This window comes from Dasypus novemcinctus, chromosome 5, assembly GCF_030445035.2.
Source record: "Dasypus novemcinctus isolate mDasNov1 chromosome 5, mDasNov1.1.hap2, whole genome shotgun sequence".
NCBI lineage: Eukaryota > Metazoa > Chordata > Mammalia > Cingulata > Dasypodidae > Dasypus > Dasypus novemcinctus.
Genome location: NC_080677.1, coordinates 139613358 through 139632778, shown reverse-complemented (window position 1 = coordinate 139632778; position 19421 = coordinate 139613358). Strand labels below are relative to the sequence as shown.

Genomic DNA, 19421 nt, shown 5'->3' with positions numbered 1-19421 from the left:
CATAAGTATCATCTGAAGTATGGGTTTGTAACTTAGGAGATGATTTTAATTCCAAGAAATGATTTTATCACAACCTCTTCCTCTTTATTATTAGAAAAGGCCATGCATGACTATGACATGTGCTTTGTCTTGTCATGATCACTATCCAAAGCCAAAAGTGTCTTCTTTCATAACCACAAAAGATTCTAAAGTATGCATAATTAAACAATGACAAATTGCTTTTATTTTTAATTAATAGCAGTGCAACTTACTGATATTTATAAATGATGGCAAATGAACTGAACTAAATTAAAGCTTACATTTTATTTATGTGGCACTTCACATGCTCTATGCTTTCGTGGTTACATTTCCCATAATAAGCGTTAACTATGAGGGAAAACCTCCCCAGGAGAATTCTCCCCCCCAAAATCAAATAAACAAAACAAACTTTCCTGTAACAGTCACTTTAAAATCACAAAGATTACATTTTAATCTGGATTCCAAGCCCATGGGACTGTTACAGGTACCAAACTGCAGTGTGCCAAAAAATACCTGGGTTCTGACACTGCCAGATTAAAATTGCTGGCATTTTAAAATCACAGCCAACCTTTTTCAATTTCCTCATTTCCAAGAGAACAAGGAAAAAAGCAATATGAACAGATTCCTATGTTTAAAAGAAAGGAAAAATTCACTGAAAAGAAACATGCAAGAAACAAGTTAGGGAAATATCAATTTCTATTCAATGCTCAATTTTTAAAAAGGTTAAGAAGCAATATATCATGCAAATGAAATTACTACAGGAAGCTGGAGAGAATTTTGCTAGAATAAAATGATTTTTAAAAAAGGAGCCAATGTTTACATACAAATGGAAATATTTTGTTCAACCTAATTGCTCAGTATCAGATTGGGCATGTGTAGGTATGTATGCATGTGTATGTGTCTGTCTATATGTGTGTGTGGTGTGTGAATCTCATCTATTTTTCCCCAGCATGACCCTAAAGACCCTATAAGAGCTGGAGATAGTATTAAAGAGCAACATTTTGTAGAATCCTTTGTATACGCAAAAAAGGACAATTACGGATACAAGAAAAAAAAAAAAAAAGATGGGATTGAACAAAAATTAGATAGTATTTGAAGTAGAATTTGGACTAGAGAGGATTAAAATTAAAACAATAAATATAAGGAAATGATTCTCCTTGTGAAGTGAATCACTGTTGGCCTACCATATATAAGGCCAGACTGCTTTGAAGAATTCATACTCAGGTCTTAAACTTAATGAAAAAGTACCTTTATATTCATGATTCAATGTGTAATTTACATTATCTTTAAATTAGGCTACACTTAATTATATTCTATTATCAAATTCTCTTCTGCCATTAGGGAAAAAAAGTCATTTCATGAATATATACTCAATATCTGTATTTTATTATACGTCTAAAGCTATAAATATTTCAGTAGTTTGTATAGTGGTTAAATAGTTGAAAAGCACAAGATAGAGCCTTGGAAAAAATGCATTAGATTCTTAACAATACTATAGGAAAACACTAACATATTTAGTGCTGGGGAAAAGCAAAGTAAGAAAGTCTATGTTGAGTTCCAAATTTCTATCATTACCAACCATTATCGTCAACTTACTTCTTCTGACATCCCTAATCTCAGCAGTGATAAAATGTCCATAGGCCTGCTAAAAATAAGTGAGATCCTGGTATAGTATTAAACAAGATATCTTCTACCTAGAGTGTATATAACCAAAACACACACAGAACACAGGGCTGTGCTCTAATGTTTCATGAGCATTTGGTGCAAAAAGTGTGCATGTGTCTGGTAAATCCAGTCTAGTGATTCCCTTTGGTCGACTTCTTCTTCTTCTGCTCCTCTCTCTGCTTCTGCTTCTTCCTCTTGCCACCTTCTTTCAATCCTAAGGAAACATGGCTTGTAAAACACTGTTTAGAATAGTAACTGTTTCCCCATTAAGAGGCAAACATGGTTTCTAATTACTTCCCCAAGTTAAAAAAAAAAAAAAGGCAATAAAACAAAGTCTCATTTTCCATGCTATGTCTAAACCTAAATAAATATATGAATTGACTTTTTTAAAATTTCACATTGAAAACCTTTAAAATTTTTCAAAGAACTTCAAAACCAGTCATACATTCTATAATGAGCAAACACAACTAAGCATTTGTAGCACAGGTTCCTCCTCACCCAGCAGCCAAGTTTAATAAGCCAGCTCTGTAGAATTAAATGCTTAATGAAGACTTCATTTCAGTCCCCAAACTCTTCATCATTGGTCCTACTTTCAAAATGCACAACTGTCATAGTAAACTAATCTATGGCAAAGCTGCTTCTACCTATGGTGGCGGGATTCAAGAGCATCTCACTGGGCTGGCTCCTGGCCTGGCTAGGCCAAGGACAGTTAGAAACTGTGACGTGGTTTAGGTTCACTTTTGTAGGTTCTGTGGTGTTCAGTGAAAAAGTTTCCCATTTCTCAGTTAAGAACATTAACTTTTCATTTCCCCGAGTTATATGCTTAAAATCAACAACTGTATGACTGACTTATCTAGCTGAAGTCAAGGGAGAAAGCAGATGTATGAGCACATTCACCATGTCAAGATTTTATCCAAAGAGGCAGAAATAAAGAACTCGGACTTCAATTCAGTAGTAATTGTCTTATAACTTTTTGCTGAATCAGTCCATACTGATGTGGGTGAAGAAACTGCACAATCAAGCCCAGGGAATTGGACTGATGCTTAACAAAAGAACTGGAGATCAATTTTTAAATCTTGACTGAAACAGAACATGCATTACAAAATCAAGAGAACGTCCCTGCAGGCCTACAATTTAATAACACATGGATCCCTAAATAAGCTGAAAAATAATTTAAAAGCACCACCAAAATTTTTAATTATGGAATCACTTATACGGAGGTATTTGAGAGCAGTCCTCTATCCTTTGTCCAGACACAAAGATGAACAGCCTAACAGGCTTCCCATTACCGAGAATTATTGTATTCACCCATACCAGGGACTCACCTTATAATCATTAGGTAGAGACCAAAGTTCTTGATTTAATTAAATGGGTTTACCGGCCCAAATGCATACAACTAATCTATAACTTAACCTTGACACATGTCCCATGCTTGGCTAATGACCATCATGTTTATAAAATAGGGCTTCTCTCTCTCTTATCAGGTGAAAGCCTACTGAGTGTGGTTTACTCATGTTACAGGACCGAACTGAATAAATACACATATTCTTTTAAGCCGGGAGCCTATTCAGAGCCCTTTACTCAGAGACATTCAATACACTGTGCTGATTCATTCCACGTGTAGGGTGACAAGTGCCTTAAATTGAAAAAAAGGGGGGAGGGGGAGGAGGCTTTTAGTAGCTCCTAAACTTCTCATCTAATGCGTCTATTCCACACTCAAAAGTCTTTCACCAATAATTCATTACATTTATTTCAAAGTGTGCATATCTGAGATGCAACTTTTACAAGGTTTCCATGCAATTAGAATGTTTTAGCCACCCTATTAGAACAGCAAAATAGGTTACTTTACTTTGTAAAATGCTTTACCAATCAATGCCATATGTTTATGAAAGTTACCTTAAAGTTTTAAAACATGAAAAGGACAAATTAGCTAAGCTAAGCAGATGCCATTGCAACAGAGAATGGATTAGCTATGGGTAGAAGCTTACTGAGGACCTTGCTTCCAAAGCATCAGCCCTAGAAAGCAATTTGAATAGACTTCATCCAAAAAATTAAGGACTGACATTTACTCAGGCTCAGAGGACTTGTTTAGGAATTTGGAGGCTCCAACAAGTGCCCCTTCTTCTATTACCAAGATAAAAGCTGAAAAGCAATGTTCTAAGCTACTTCCTGGTCTTAACATCACTGAGAAAAGAAACCGGCAGGAAATATCTTGGGGCTTGAATCAAGTGTCCATGATAAATTGGGGGAAAGTAGCTCTTTTTTCTTATCCTTTCTTCCTAGTATCATTTCCAAAGCAAAAAGCTAGCCCAAGAAATACTCTTTGGTATACATTCAATCAGAAGTTTCAAACCATCAGCTTCAGAAGTTCAAAGGACTCAATTTTTGGTTTTTCATACCACTCTGACAGCTTCCTACAACTGATTCTAGGGTAAACCTGGGGCCAAAAAGACTGCATTTCACAGAAGGTAATGAGATTCTAGGAAGCAAGAGGAAAATAAAATGAAAGAATGGTGAAGAAATAGTACCCTTCAAGGTAACAAACACAGAACAATTGTAACTTTGAAAGTGCTTAGTAAGACAGATCTGGTTTGTGTATGTGCCAGAGTATTTTAGAACCCTCTATATCCTATACCTGACCTTGAGGAAATACCTTGCTGGGTTTTATATTTTTTACTCATGCATTATTAAATCACAAAAATTATGAAGACTTCAGGTGCTCAAAAGAAAGCTACTTCTACAAATTAAAATCTAATAATTCAAAAATTAAAAGATAGTGTTTTTCTAAAAGATAGTAGGTACAAATAGAGAGTGACATCAAGGAAGGTCCATATTTGGTTGCAGATAGGTCTTTAGTGGAGAAAGTCTTCAAAATGAATTGCTTCTGCAATTAGTTCCCAAGTTCAGCTTTGAATCATATCAGTGAAAGTAAGCGATTTTCAAAACAGGGAAGAAGTTTATAAATAATGGCAAGCTAATGACACTGGTGGCTCCATTAACACTGACAGTGAATTAAATTAAAAAGCCCACCATGTGTAGTTATCTGAAAACTCAACTGATTATGGTACTGGGGTCACGAAATATGAGATGAGAAATGGAGAGGTTAAAACACAGTAGATTCCTTTGTTTGTGACTCATTTTAGTTGCAATGTTTTGCTGGGAGGTAAGGATGGCCTCTTTTCTTCCCAAAAGTCTCAATTACAATTACATATAAAATAAACCAAAAAGAAAAAGAAACAAACCTGTTTTATCACTGATTGATATATATATTTTAGGAGATATCAAGGATTAAACCCAGGACTTCATACATGGGAAGCAGGCACTCAACCACTGAGCCACATCTGCTCCCTAATTAAAGTTGGGTTTTTTTGTTTGTTTTGTTTTGTTCGTTTTTGAGGTACTAGGGGCCAAAGACTGAACCCGGGACCTCGTTTGTGGGAAGCCAGTGTTCAACCACTGAGCCATATCAGCTTCCCTGAGTTGGTTTTTTCATTTGTTTTGCTCGTTGTTTGTTTGTTTTCTTCAGGAGGCATTGGGAACCAAACCAGGACCTCCCATTTGGGAGGTAGACACTCAACCACTTGAGCCACATCTGCTCCCCTGTTTGCTTTTTCTTTTTGTTTTAGAAAATACCAGCGATTGGCAGCAGACTTGGCCCAGTGGTTAGGGCGTCCGTCTACCACATGGGAGGTCCACAGTTCAAACTCCAGGCCTCCTTGACCCATGTGGAGCTGGCCCATGAGCAGTGCTGATGCGTGCAAGGAGTGCCCTGCCACGCAAGGATGTCGTGTCCGCCCCCCACCCCCGCCCGCATAGGGGAGCCCCATGTGCAGGGAGTGCGCCCCATAAGGAGAGCCGCCCAGCGCAAAAGAAAAGTGCAGCCTGCCCAGGAATGGCACAGCACACATGGAGAGCTGACACAACAGGATGACGCAACAAAAAGAAACAGAGATTTCTGTGCCGCTAACAACGGAAGCGGACAAAGACGACGCAGCAAATACACACAGAGAACAGACAGCCGGGGTGGGGCGGGGAGGGGAGAGAAATAAATAATCTTTTTTTAAAAAAAAATACCAGCAATTGAACTCAGGACCTTGTGCCCGGGAAGCAGGTGCTCAAACACCTCATCTATATCCACTTGCCTAATAATTGATTTTAACTCCACTTATACCCCTCTGAGGCCCAGGAAGTTAATCCAAGTGGAAGTAAGAAAATCAAAATTTTCCCATATTGACCTTGTGATCACAGTTGAACTCAACTACAATATTTGAAGATGAGAAAGCCCAATGAGAGTAGGAGCAAAGGATTAAGAAATGCTCCTGAAAGCCAACCCCTGGAAAACCCACTATGGAAAGGCGAGCAGAACTTGAAATGCTGGAACAAAAATCAAAGATAGCCATCCACTACCAAAGATAGGGTAGTGGAGATCTCTCAAGGGTAACAGAGGCTTCTGGCCAGGTTTGAAGGATGTTCTTCTCCTACCATGCCACAAGAAAAGACTGATTGTGGAAGCTACTCCCAGACAAAACTGAACCATAAAACATTAGCCTTTGGGAATTCCAGCATTTACTTATCCACCTTCACCCCTGCTTTTCTCCTATCAAAAAATCCTAACAAAAGGCCCTTCATTGATTAGATCTGGAATATGAGGGCCAGAGAAGCAAAGTAATTTACCACAGAGCACACATTTAAAAAAAGCCAAATTAGAATTTTAACACAGTCTACTATGTCACCACTACCTTGGCTGCTTCCCAGGAAATCATCTTACTGTCACAGCATAGAGAAGCTAAAGAATTAATTTCTTACAAATTTTTCTTATTCTTATGCCACTTCTCCTAGAAGTCATTTTGAATTTTAAGACCAGAGTTTGACCAAGATGGCAGTGTAATATGGTCCAGGGTTCCATACCCTCACAGAATCTACATGCTGTTTAGAAGAGATCCACCCTAAATTCAAAGACACAAGTAGGTTAAAAGTGAAAATATGGAAAAAAATTTACCACACAAATAGTAACCAAGGGAGTGGATGTAGCTACACTAATATAAGCTAAAATTTCATTTTTTTTTTAATTTTTATTTTTTGAGGTACCAGGGCTGGGATTGAACCCGGAACCTTGTATGTAGGAAACTGGTGCTCAACCACTAAGCTACATTGGCTCCCCTGAGTTGGTTGTTCCATCTGTTTGCTTGTTGTTTGCTTTTGTTTTTAGGAGGCAATGGGGAATCCAACCCAAGACTTCCCATGTGGGAAGCAGGCACTCAATCACTAGAGCCACATCCACTTCCCCTATAAGCTAAATATTTTGGCTGAAAGTCATATACTGTTAAGAGGGACAAAGAAGGTCACTGTATACTGACTAAATAGTCAATTCAAAAAGAAAATATAACAATTATAAATATACATGCACCTCACAGCAGAGTCCCAAAATATATGAAGCAAATACTGACAGATTTAAAGGGAAAAACAGATGGTTCTATGTTAATAGTAGACTTCAATACACCACTTTCAATAATGGATAGAATATCTAGACAGAAGATCAATAAGGAAACAGAAAACCTGAACAATACTATAAACCAATTATAACAGGTAATACAGAACACCAAAGAGCAGCAGGCTACATGTCCTTCTCTAGTGTACAATGGTCATTCTCCAGCATAAACTATATGTTAGGTTACAAAACATATCTCAATGAATTTAAAAAAATTGAAATCATACAGTGTATCTTCTCTGACTACAATAGTAAAAAGCTAGAAATCAATAACATAGGGATAATTGAAATTCACAAATAAGCAGAAATTAAACAACATACTCAAACAACCAGTAAGTCAAGAAAACATAAGGGAAATAACGAAATATTCTGAGGAGAATGAATGGAAAAATTCCTAAGACAATGAGTGTAAGCCTAGAACAAGCCCCAGATAAGACACAGGATCAGAAAAGAAGGACTAGCTTTCTCCTCGGGCTGATATTCTTACAGGAGGCTAAACTCTGTTAGAGTACCAACTAGTGCAAAGCAATTTGCAAAGACTGTGAAAAGTGTTTTGTGCACTGGTTTGTTTTTTTAGCTGCTGGCACTCAAGGAAATCTCTGACATATTTCTAGCTGGACAGAAATTTAAGAACAGACAGTTCAGGGATTAAATACTAGAATAAATATTAAATAATGAATTAGTAAAATGTACAGTATGCAACAGAAGATTACAAGACATTTAGGAAATGGTGGCCCAAACAAAGGAACAAGACAAAAATTCAGAAAGCATAAGTGAACAAGTCTAGAATTTGGACATCCTAGACAAAGGCTTAAAAAAATGATCTTTAATATGTTCATTGAGGTAAAGCACTGAGGAAGAACTAAAAGATATTAGGAAAACAACGAATGAATACAAAAATATCAAAGAAAATTTAAAACAGAACTAAACAGAAATACTGGAGTTGAAAAACCTCAATAATGGAAAAGAAAATTTTCCAAGTGGTTTCAACAGCAGATTAAAGATGGCAAAAGAATTAGTGTACTCAAAGGTAAAACAATTAAAATGATTCAGGCTGAAGAGCAAAAAGAAAAAGACCAGAGAAAAATAACTTTAGAGAAACTAAAAAACATCCAACACAAATGATAAAATTGCAGGGAACATTTGGTGCACATCTGATATGCTCAGGCTGAACAAATCCCATCACACAGGTATATGACCTATGTAGTCAGGATGTGGGTGACATCAACTCAGCTTATAGGTACATATTAGCACTAGGATCACTGTGCTAGAAGGAAGAAGTAAAAAATGCAGCCTGTCCCTGACAGAGGCTTGCCATTTGCCTAAAAGAACTCTCACCAAGTACCAATCAAGAGATCTTAAGAAAAGACAATGCAGACCTTATGTTACCACTCTCCACCATGTTTTTCTCCCCCTATCAAAGAATGAACTATTTCAAGCAGTGTTAATAGAGTAGCAACACCTTGATGAGGTATGCATAGGTGAACAGAATTTTCTCATCACTATGGAAGCATATTCTTGGGGCTGAAACAAGAAAAATAAGTTTTCATTTATTCTTAGAGCTAATTCTGTATGGTTGGGAAATCCCCTGCAAAGTCTTATTAAAAAATAAACAAAAAACAACAACAGAAGTTTAACAGAATCCCTGTCCCTGTCTAATTCAAATTAAATGTCTCAAATTGAGAGGAATGAAATGAAAATATACTTATTTGTGTAAATGGAAGGGGCCAAGAATACAGGAACTCTAAAATGAGAAAGTTTGAGTTGTCCTTTGGTTCAGAAATCTATATACAGCAGCCAGCATTCTATGCAAGCTTCCCTTTTTTCAAACTCTTGTCTTTTAGAAACTATTTACTAAAGCATATCCTTATAAATCTTGAGGTAAATAAGTTCTAATCCAAAACCTACTTGATTTCCCACTCAAAAGTAGTTACCTATAGTCTAAGATTCAGCAAAACCAATTTTAAATAAGGGCCTTAACCTGAGTTAGAGAAATATATGCTTATTTAAAAACAAAACACCCTTTCTGATTTTACAGAATTTCAATTTAAAAGTAATAGTTGTCTCATGATTATGATCCCCAAACCACCCTTACCTATAGAGGCAAATAGCCAAGCATAACAATTTATTCTTTTTTCTTACTATCATTTTAATAGCATCTGGGTGGGATGCTATTAAAAAGCTTTTTTGTAAATGAAAATAAATTACATCTGCTGATTCCCCTTATCCACAGGCATTTTCACCCCTTCAATGAGCTCTGGTAGAATAAAGGATTTGGTGGAATTAGAGTTTATACAGGCTTCTATGCCCAACTCTGAAGCATCAGCCAAGAAGCCTTCAACATCATAAGGAGTAGGACTGTGAATGAGAGTACAAATGAAACAAGACTGGCCCTGAGGTGATAAATGTTGAAGTGAGTGATGGGTACATGGGATCCATTGTAATATACTTTGGCTTATTATTTTAAAATTTTCAATATTTAAGTTAATAAAAGAAAAAAATCACCCTTTCATCTGAATTTTCTTTAAAGGAAATATATTTAAGTAATACACAGAGATGGTTCTTTCCATTGTCTCCTCACTTGTCTAGATTTTATTACACATCATGACAGAGTTTCACTGAACTGTTAACTTTTATTCCAGACTTTATTTTAACAAATTGGTTAAGAGTCCTCATCCTAAATGAGTAATTTTTAAAAAAGGCCTTCATAGAAAAGTACTTTTAAAAATATTGTTGATTCTTAACAGAGAAACATATAAATTCATAAATTAGCTTCATTAAAGAAATAAACTTCAAGTTGCCAAAAGTTAGTAATAGGGCTAAATACCAATTATTAGTTTCATAAGCTCTGTGCTGTGCTACTGCAAAAAGGGAAACATTCTACAACATTCCTGGATATGTTTCATCAAACTGAAAAATAAAAAGTTAAAGGATCAACTTTATTCTTTCATTCATGAATTTTTTTTCACATTGAATAATTTTAATTTTCCTTTTTAATGATTACATGTTCTTGATAGGCCTACAGGATGTGTGGAATTCATCAATGAAAAATATTACTAACCCTTTTTCAAAAAGATTTACTAGTTCCAGTCACATTCAATATGAGACATGTAACTGCCTTGGCTCTTTAAAATAAAACAGGGTAAGTTTTAAAGTTTAGTAATTCAATGCAATTGCACATTCAACAAAATGGCAAATATCAGCAAGTCAAATCTGCATTACATTTTCATTTGACCACCTTTATAACACTGACACAAGCTACTTAAGCAATAAACTCATTCTAGTTGAAAATAAAATTGCCATTCACTGCTATCTTTATCAGTAAACATTCTTAGATTACTTTAGTTGCATCCTGATACTGAATTATATAAGACCATGAATATGGAAAATTCTCACATAAGCAATACATTTTGAGTAGTGCATCTCCAGTGAGAGCAAATTTTTAGCCTAGAAAAATTCCTTCCTAGAAACAGCAAGGATGATGAGTATATACACTTCATACAGGACACTATAACAGTTTAGTGATTGGTCAAATGGCTGAAGCAGGGATATTGAACACTGCTTGGTGACTAAGCTCCTTACGAGGTGTTTACTATGGAAATAAGGCAAAAATATTATTGTATGACCTTTCAAGGTCATACTGGAGCATACAGAAACTTGCCTAGGGATAATCTTCAGTCTAGGTTGATGAACCATCCTGATTTTCTGTGACTGAGGAATTTCTTGGGACATAGGACATTCAGTGCAAAAACCAGGAAAGTCCCAATATAATAAGTCTTCAAGAGAGGATAAGATTTTCTTCAACTTGTTCTTTATTACTGATAAAACCAGACTGATGTGTGACTGATTTTTGTGTGGTAGAGATGGAAAATCATTCTGCTGGTAGAAAAAGATAATTCCCAAAGCTGCTTTGTAAGGCAAAAATAAGTTTTGTATCTAAGTTTACAATTTTATTCCAGCTTTTTTTTTCAATTCTCTAAGTTTCTCCAATCTTCCTTTGAAGCAGCTTTGTCATCCCTCAATGAGTTTTTTAAAAAGACCTTCAGTCTACATGCTGCCAGAATCAAAAGAAAGTTTTAAATCCATGAACCGCACAACACAGACATTGAGCCCTAATTTAAACCATGGATTATAGTTTTAACATTACAATTATAAAAATGTCCTTTCATAATTTGTGGTACATTATTGTACTACACCAGTGCAAGGTGTTAATAATAGAGTGGTATATGGGAATACTATATTTTATGCATAATTGTTCTGTAAACCCGCAATTTCTCTAATTAATAAATAAATCTTTGATATGTGACACTATGTATTTGTATGAAAAGTATGTTTTTAACTCTGATAATTTTACTCTTTGCAAGACTTCATAATGTGATTGAAAAAAGGAAACAAGACCCTCCTTCTCCCCCAAAAAAGAGGTTGATTCCAAAAGCATTCAGAAAACTTCATGGAAAAGCACATGCTCTCTTCCGTTCCAATATCCCCAAAAAAGAACTACAAGCTCCAGGTAAACCTTCAACCTGATCTAAGGTCAAGTAAAAAGAATCTAGTCAAAATAAAAGGATATTATTTACCTTTTTTTGTGTATAAGGATTTGTGTTTGGATTCTTAGGTCAACATAGTTTTGTGCACTCAAAAAAAAATTTTTTTTTGTAGTAAGAAATCAGATGACAAAAAACTGACAAAACAGATTTACGGAAGAACGACTTTTCTATTTTTACTACCAATTCCTACTTGCCACAAATTCTTCTATTGTGGCAAGTAACTTTTCATTCAACAAGCATGGTCTTTGGTCATCTATGCAAAAAGGTATATAAGTGAGAGGCATGTGACTAGTTTGAAATATGTATATCCCCTTTCGGGTTCTGTCTGCCTGCAACATTTACTATTCCTATCCCAGTAAGCTTACACTATTTAAATGAGACTCTGCCAGGCAGTCTGTACCTGTACACCTTATCTTGGAATCTGATAAATCATGACATAGTTTGCCAGGTTTACAGTGTCCTCCGGCCCCAAAGGCCCCAACGGAACTTAGTCCTTTAAATAACTAAGAGTGCTATTTGTTCAGGGAAACAATTTACTACTCAATCCTGTTCCTTGCTAAGACTTCAATAAAATACTCTCTCTCCTCCAACCCACCCTCAAACCATTCGGTATCAGGAGTTGATAAGAATTGGGGGGGGGAGGGGAGGGCGGAAAATTTCAAGTCCATTCAATGCAGAATTTAATTCATTCAGCAATTGTCTCTATTTTTCATTCAATTACACAAGAAAAGGCTAATGTCTCCAAGTCATCCATCTGCTTTTGTTGGCAACTCTCCATCACAGAGCCTAGTTGTGCCTGAGCATCACTTTAGTTGGCTGCTGTGTCTGTCATCACAAAGCTCCAGAAAACACTATATCCTTCAAGGTGGGGAAAATGGGTCACTAGAGCAAATCCTTGCTCTAACTGCTGCATTTTCTTTTGTCCACCTCAAAACCATCACATACAATTCAGGCAAGAGATAAATATACAAACTCTGCTTATCTGAGAAGGACCAGAAGAGACTGATTTTAAGTAACTTCCAGGGACTGATTTGCTGATACAAATTTTTGGAAGAGGAAACAAATAGACTTTGATTTACTGCTTTTAGACAAAATAATTTTGTCCCAAGTCCACAGAATTAACCTCATTAAATATACCTAAAAGTAAGCTTGACACAGGCATAAATATTAATACATTCCTCCAAAACATAATCTTACATAGTCAACTCATCTACTTAGTGATAGGCACAAATTTTCAAACTAATGAATAATTCAAGCAAAATTTATTTTTGGCTTTAGAACTCAGACATGGTTAAATCTACATCCACAAGAACACCCTCAAAGTCCATCAAGAACTGACTGGTGGACTCACTTCACAGACCCATTCAGGCTCTGTAAGAAACCTAAAGTGACGAACCTAGAAGAGGGCACAACCTGAGTTCTAGATACGTGAGGTTGTTAACATCTGCAGCACCTGTCAGAGGTAGAAAGAGACTCAAGGGTTCAAACTCTGTCTATGACTAAAGAATGAATTGGCACAGATCAAGCTTTTTCAGCAGGATCTGACTCTGGTGGGATTTTTTTTTTTTTTTGCTTTTGTTTTTAACGAAACATAAGTGAAGACACAAGAAGGTAAAGCTGATTACCTAAAGATGGGAAGGGTAGTAAAGAAAGGTAAAAAACTTTAGCACAAAGTGTCCACTAGTTGTAATATTTTCACTTATAGCCTGGTGTAGGCTCCATCTTATGAAGAATCCTCTTCCGCTTGCATGCCCTCTCTTGGATAAGCTATCAACGGTTTAGTGCTCAGCCTCTGGGGCATGTGTCAGGTGTTAAGTTACAGAGATCTCCAACATTAAGTTGAAAGTTTTTTTTTTTTAAAGGCAGAATCTGGGAGCACTTATGTAAGAGCAGTACCTTGCAAAATGTGATACCTTTCATCCTTCACCTAAGACAACAATACACTTCATACACATAGAAAACTGACCCCATTTTAATTGTGGGGAAGTTTTGAGTTACTGAGGTTAAAAACCACTTGCAGGATATTCTGGGAGATAAGCAAAGAGCATACAAACTTCCTACTCAGTCTTTTGCTCTAACCAGACTTTCACCAGCTCTTTCTCCCTAAGTTCTCCCTAACCTCACCCTGTTCAAGTCAGAACACAACAGCACAGGGATGCTTTTGTCTCTTTTTTTCCTTCTGAATTAATGGAAGTATCACTTTTGGTATGTTCCACCTTAGTCTCCCTTTGCACACCTGCTGAATAAATGGAGGGATCCCAGTTGCTGGTGACCTGAGGTTTATCTTGTTCCTCATCGTCCTCACAAATATAGTTAGATACATGTTTGGGTGAAGTGGCAGGTCTATGAGACTTCAGCGAACGGACACTGGCTGGCTGGGAAGGCAGGGCATTTTGTCCTCTTCGCCTGCATTCTTCTGCAAAGGCTTCTTCATCTGCCACACCTGAAAACATAGAATTCAAGAGAAAAAAGTGATCTTGGCATTCTGAGAAAAGAGTGCCATCCCACTCAAAAACAATGGAAAATATACGTATGTCAAACCTGAAAGATTTATCACACATTAGTAAATGATTTCCATCTACTATAGCTACCATCTTCTGGAGTAGAAAGAATTAAATCTTATTTCAGCAATTGTGCTTTTTGGGCCTGAACTCAGCCTTCCAAGGGAGGGTAAAGAGTAAAAAAGAGACATAGGGAAGACAACTGTACCCAAACCCAATCCAATCCCAATCCTTATGGCATATTAATGATTTTTGAAATCACAAATGAAGTATCTTCTCCTAGAGCAATTATGAATTATTGAAATCAAGGGCTGACAATCTTTGACAAGTTCATTGTACAAAATCAATCTAATGGTACCATTCTGGAAAGACAAGACATTGGATCCAGTCAGTGATTCCACTTTCATGCAGCATGAATTTTAGAATCTGTGCACAGTCACTGATACAGAAGACATTACCTTTCCATTTAACATTAAAATAAATGTTTTAGGGACGCTGATGTGGCACAAGTGATTGGGCTCCCATCTACCATATGGGGCCTCCTGGTCTGTACCCTGGAGAGCTGGCGGCCCACTGTGAAGAGCTGGCACAGCAAGATGATGCAACACAGGGAGACAAGGAGACACAGAACAATGTATAGCTAATGGACATAGAGAGCAGACAGCGAGTGCAAGTGGCAAGGGGGGATGGAAAAAAATAAATCTTAAAATAAAACTTAAATCTTTAAATAAATAAATGTTTTAATAGAAGTGACCTATAAGAAAACTATAAGAGTCAAGAATACCCATCAAAGCCATCCTATCAAATTACAGTATGTTTCCCAAACCCTCCTTGCAAAAATACTAAAACTTTTCAACTCTGAGCTGAATCCTCCCATGCATGATCTACAGCATCATACACACATTCAAAGTGCACTTATTTTTTATTGACATGAAGTATTTTTTATTAATCTTTTGAAAAATAGGAAAAAAAGTTTTGCAAATCAGGTGGAAAAACACAAATGATATTTACTAAATGATTCCAACTTTAATTCTCTGAAGTCCCTGATTAGCAGACACATCAAAGTTATATAAGAAAAAAAAAAGCGCTGTTAGAACTCCAATCACAAAATTTCCTCCTACCTCTTAAAAACTCTGTGCCTTAGGAGCAACAAGGAGATGCCCATTTGTCTTCTAGTACACAATTACCTTTCAAATACTGGATCATTACACCTAAAAGGTGTGTTCCCTTTTCACTTTATTTGAGACAGGGTACCACACCATGACATTCTTACTCACATACAATACAAAGTTTTACCCATATATTGGCTTTTCATTCTTTCCCACACTCTTTCCCTCAGCCATTAAGGAGCATTTGCTCATTTAAATACTCCTAAAAATAAAATATATTAAGAAATAAACATAATTTAAGTGATTTTTAAAATTATATTACCATTTATAAGTACAGAGCTGGGAAACAGATACATGAAGCCTGTCCTCAAGAAACTTAGCTTAAATTAAGTCTTTAGTATCATTACATTAAACTATATCTCAGCAATATAATCATGTCTAACCAGAAAGATTGGATTCCCAACCTTCAAATTAAATCCTGTTTGCAGGTAATGGCTCTCAGGCTTTCTTCCTCAAGTAAGAGCCCTGATCACTAGAAAGCATGATCGTGAAGGTAAGCTAAAAACAAATCTCATCCAAGTACATAAAGAAATTCATTTTTTAAAATACTAAGACTTCAAGTAACTGGTATTCTGGGACTTATATTTTAAAGGTTTTCCTAATTAAGTCTCAAGTTTGCTGGGGGGAATATGTAAGCTATATAAAACCTCTGAATCCCCTACTGCACTGAGCACAGTAGATGCTTAATATGGGCGTTGTATTGTTTTCTGGAGTTCAGACACTCCACTACTGAGGAAAAAGACTAAGTAGCAGGTCTCAAATTTTCATTTTCAACACTAATCACATCTCCCCACCCTTTGAACAAAACAAACAAATGTTTTATTTGGAGGCATTTAACCAAGCAACTATAAATTATTTTCAGCAGTGCAAGATCATACAAAATGGGAGGAAATGATTGATTCTATTCACATGACATTCGCAGATGTCACCACCATCAGATGCTAAGTATAACCCCATTTTTAATATTCTATCCCGCAAGTCCTCCCGTGTACCTCCGAGAATCCCTGAAATGACACATTCCACTACGAGAATAAGAACTCACAGCATTCTCTCTAAATCAACTCTAGTTACCGAGCTGAGAGGAAACCAAAGCCCTAGACCTGATTGTCTCTTTTGGTCTTGAACAAGTACTTCAGTCATGGACTCGGTTTCATCACCTGTAAAATAAAGAAGTTGATCTTGGTACTTTCTAAGACCCTTAGAGATCTAAAATTCTATGACTTTGAGTAAAGGGAAATAACCAACCATGTAATAAGGTTTGAACCACACATAGATCAAAATTACATAGAAAAACACAACATTTCTCCTGTCAGAAGGAAAATGCTTAAGGAAAGACTCAAAGTAACCAGAGAGGTTTCCAGGAGAAAGTCCAATTCCAAGTCAAAAGTTGAGGTAGCAATTAGAAGAGAATTTCACCTCACAGCAAGAGGCTTGTGAAATGTAAAACCAAGCATTACGCTCTTTGCTCTTTGGTAAATAAAACGAGTACGCTTTACAGCTATTTGGTGCCCTTTTAAGGAGTAGGAATCCATGGAACAAGTGTTATCAGATTTACTGTTATATGCTGAAGCTTCAGACTGACCACTGCGATTTTACCTCAAAATCTTATTATGAAATCAAAGTGGGGGAGAGTGGGAAGGAAATTTTGGCCACAACGTTTCTGTAAGCTCACCTGGCTGCATCCTGTGATTCAAGTGTTCCCCCCGGTGATGAGTCACAGGCCCATCACTAGCGCACCCTGCCGATGGCAAACAGTCACCCCAGAAACCAAGGAGAAACTCTTTTAGCCTTAAACATTACTCAACGCCTATGTGCAGCTTCTTTCCACCTTGGAAGGAAAAAGAAATTGGATCCCACATAAATAAAAGCAAGAATGTAGAACTAGGACACAGAATATTAAGATTCCTTGGGTTAAACTCTTGAAAGTCAACTAGTCCATCTCCTGCCTCTAGGCAGAATGGCACCTAATAATTTTGATGTGATCTTTAAAAATTAAATGTTGCCTACTAAAGTGTAGCATTTGAGAAAAACATTTTAAAACATTAGGCATGTGACATGCAGAACTGAATACTATTTTAAAGATCTCTTTTGGTTTTGTAAATACTGATGCCTTGTGATTTAAGTACAGGATGTAAGGATTACAATTTCATGATTATTACTTTAGAGCTAGGGACAATACCCTTTACCTCTTTTCACTTACCTCACTAGCAGCCATGAACCTTCAAATATTTCAAGTAAATTCACAAACAAGTCAATCTGAGAGAAAAGAGGTTTTGTTTTCCCCACCCATTCTCCTTTTGGGAAACCCAATCTCTAAAAATGATCTCTCAAATTCTGCACATACAACAGCTACAGCCTCAAACAAGACTTTCCCTTCTCTACTTCAAGAAAAATACCTGAATAGATAACTGCTGGGGTTTTGGGTTTTGATTTTTATCTTTTACAGTGTATAGAAAGCTGTCATCTGCTCTTCTCCATTATTGTTTATTGGAGCTAGCTTACAAGTTAAAACAACACTGTTGGTACAGAAGTTTTCCAATTTCGTGTATTTCAGAATTTTGCTGGACCATAAACAAACCATAATCTAGATAAGAAAAATCAAGCTTTGGATACAGAGACTGTCATCACAGTTTTCTGATTATCAAGCCACCTTTCTTTCCCATACCTAACCTAAGTTTACAGAAACGTAACTGGTTTTCAGAGCTGCTTTATTAGAGTGTTGTGTTTACTGTTTGTTTAGAAAATAGTTACTAAGATGTTAAGCTTAATATTTAGAAACCAAACATACCAAATATACAAAACATTCACAGTCAATGTTAAAGTTAACTTTTTCCCAAAAGCAGATTGAAAGCAATTCTGGGCAAAGGTACTGTGTCTCATAGCCCTTTTCTAAGACTCAGTCATACATTCAGCATTAAGAAGGTATTCAAATAACTGCAAAGACTGATAAATTTTAGAATTCACGGCAACCTCAGAACAATATTTACTGCCTATCTCCTGGAGGTGTGGGAAGAACCAAAGACCTTAAAGATCATCCCAGTGACTTAAGGACACACATCAAGTAAAATTGCAATTTTTAACATTTACTATCATTAAAGCCTCAGCTCACCTATTCCAAACTTATTCCCTTTACTGCCCAATGGAAAGCTTTATCTATGAATTTAATGGGTCTTTGAAAACTCTTTGTTCATGCTTACCTGGGTTGCTTCTCTTACCAGGAAAGCATTCCTTCCCCACTCCTCTCTTCCTATGCAAATCCTATTCCGCAGTCAAGTTACAGGGTCCCACCACTGTGAAGCCTTCCTTGCTCTAAACTCCTATTGCACTTAACTCTTGTTAAGTCTCCACAGCAAATCCTTTTTGGAACAAGTAGCAGAAATATTAACAGTTTAGCACCTAATTGTTTCACATGTTTTGTTTTACTTACCCAAGTCGATTGTTCCTTAAGGAGGACAAATGTGATCTCTATGCATCACTCCAAACCCCACACACCACTACCACCACCAAATCATGTTTATAGTACTGGGCATTCCTTACCCACAGTCAGTATTCTTCACTTTTTGAGGCTGGGCTCATTTCATTCAAAGATAATTAAGTCATCAATTTCACAAGGTTCCCCATAATTTCTTGAAGTACCATGAAAGGTGATATGAAGAAAAGAAATAAAGGTAAAAAATGAAAACCAAAGATTAATGTCTCTCCTTCCCCAAAATCTTCACTGGATATTTACTGCAAAGAATCACTCAATATCCTTCATTCAAGGGCTCACCTTGAACCTACTCTGTACAGTGTAACACTAGATTTTGACAAAAGTATACAGAAAAGTCTCCATCCCTTAAACTAATAATTTGTTGGTGACATATGGACTACTTTCTTTAAACTTATTTTTCAGATTTTTAACCTATGAAAAAAGAATTACAACTGTGTGTTTCAACAAGAATATCACTAAGAACAACTTCAATCTTTTTAATTGTCCAAGATCAAGAGCACTGGCCATTCATTCCCTGCTGCAGTATCTTCTGCCTCCAATGCC

General features: G+C 36.5%; 1 protein-coding gene across 3 annotated transcripts in view; it reads right to left on the bottom strand.

Annotated features, from left to right (window-relative positions):
* Positions 1-200: 200 nt before the first annotated feature.
* DNAJB6 (DnaJ heat shock protein family (Hsp40) member B6) overlaps positions 201-19421 on the bottom strand; it is a 108559-nt gene continuing 89338 nt past the window's right edge. For all 3 annotated transcript variants that reach the window (XM_058297613.1, XM_058297615.1, XM_058297614.1), the window contains 2 exons: positions 13955-14161; positions 201-1897 (listed from right to left, as the gene is read on the bottom strand). In XM_058297613.1, coding sequence (XP_058153596.1) covers positions 1815-1897; positions 13955-14161 — 290 coding nt within the window. In that variant the 3' untranslated portion in view covers positions 201-1814. The remainder of the gene's footprint in view (positions 1898-13954; positions 14162-19421) is intronic.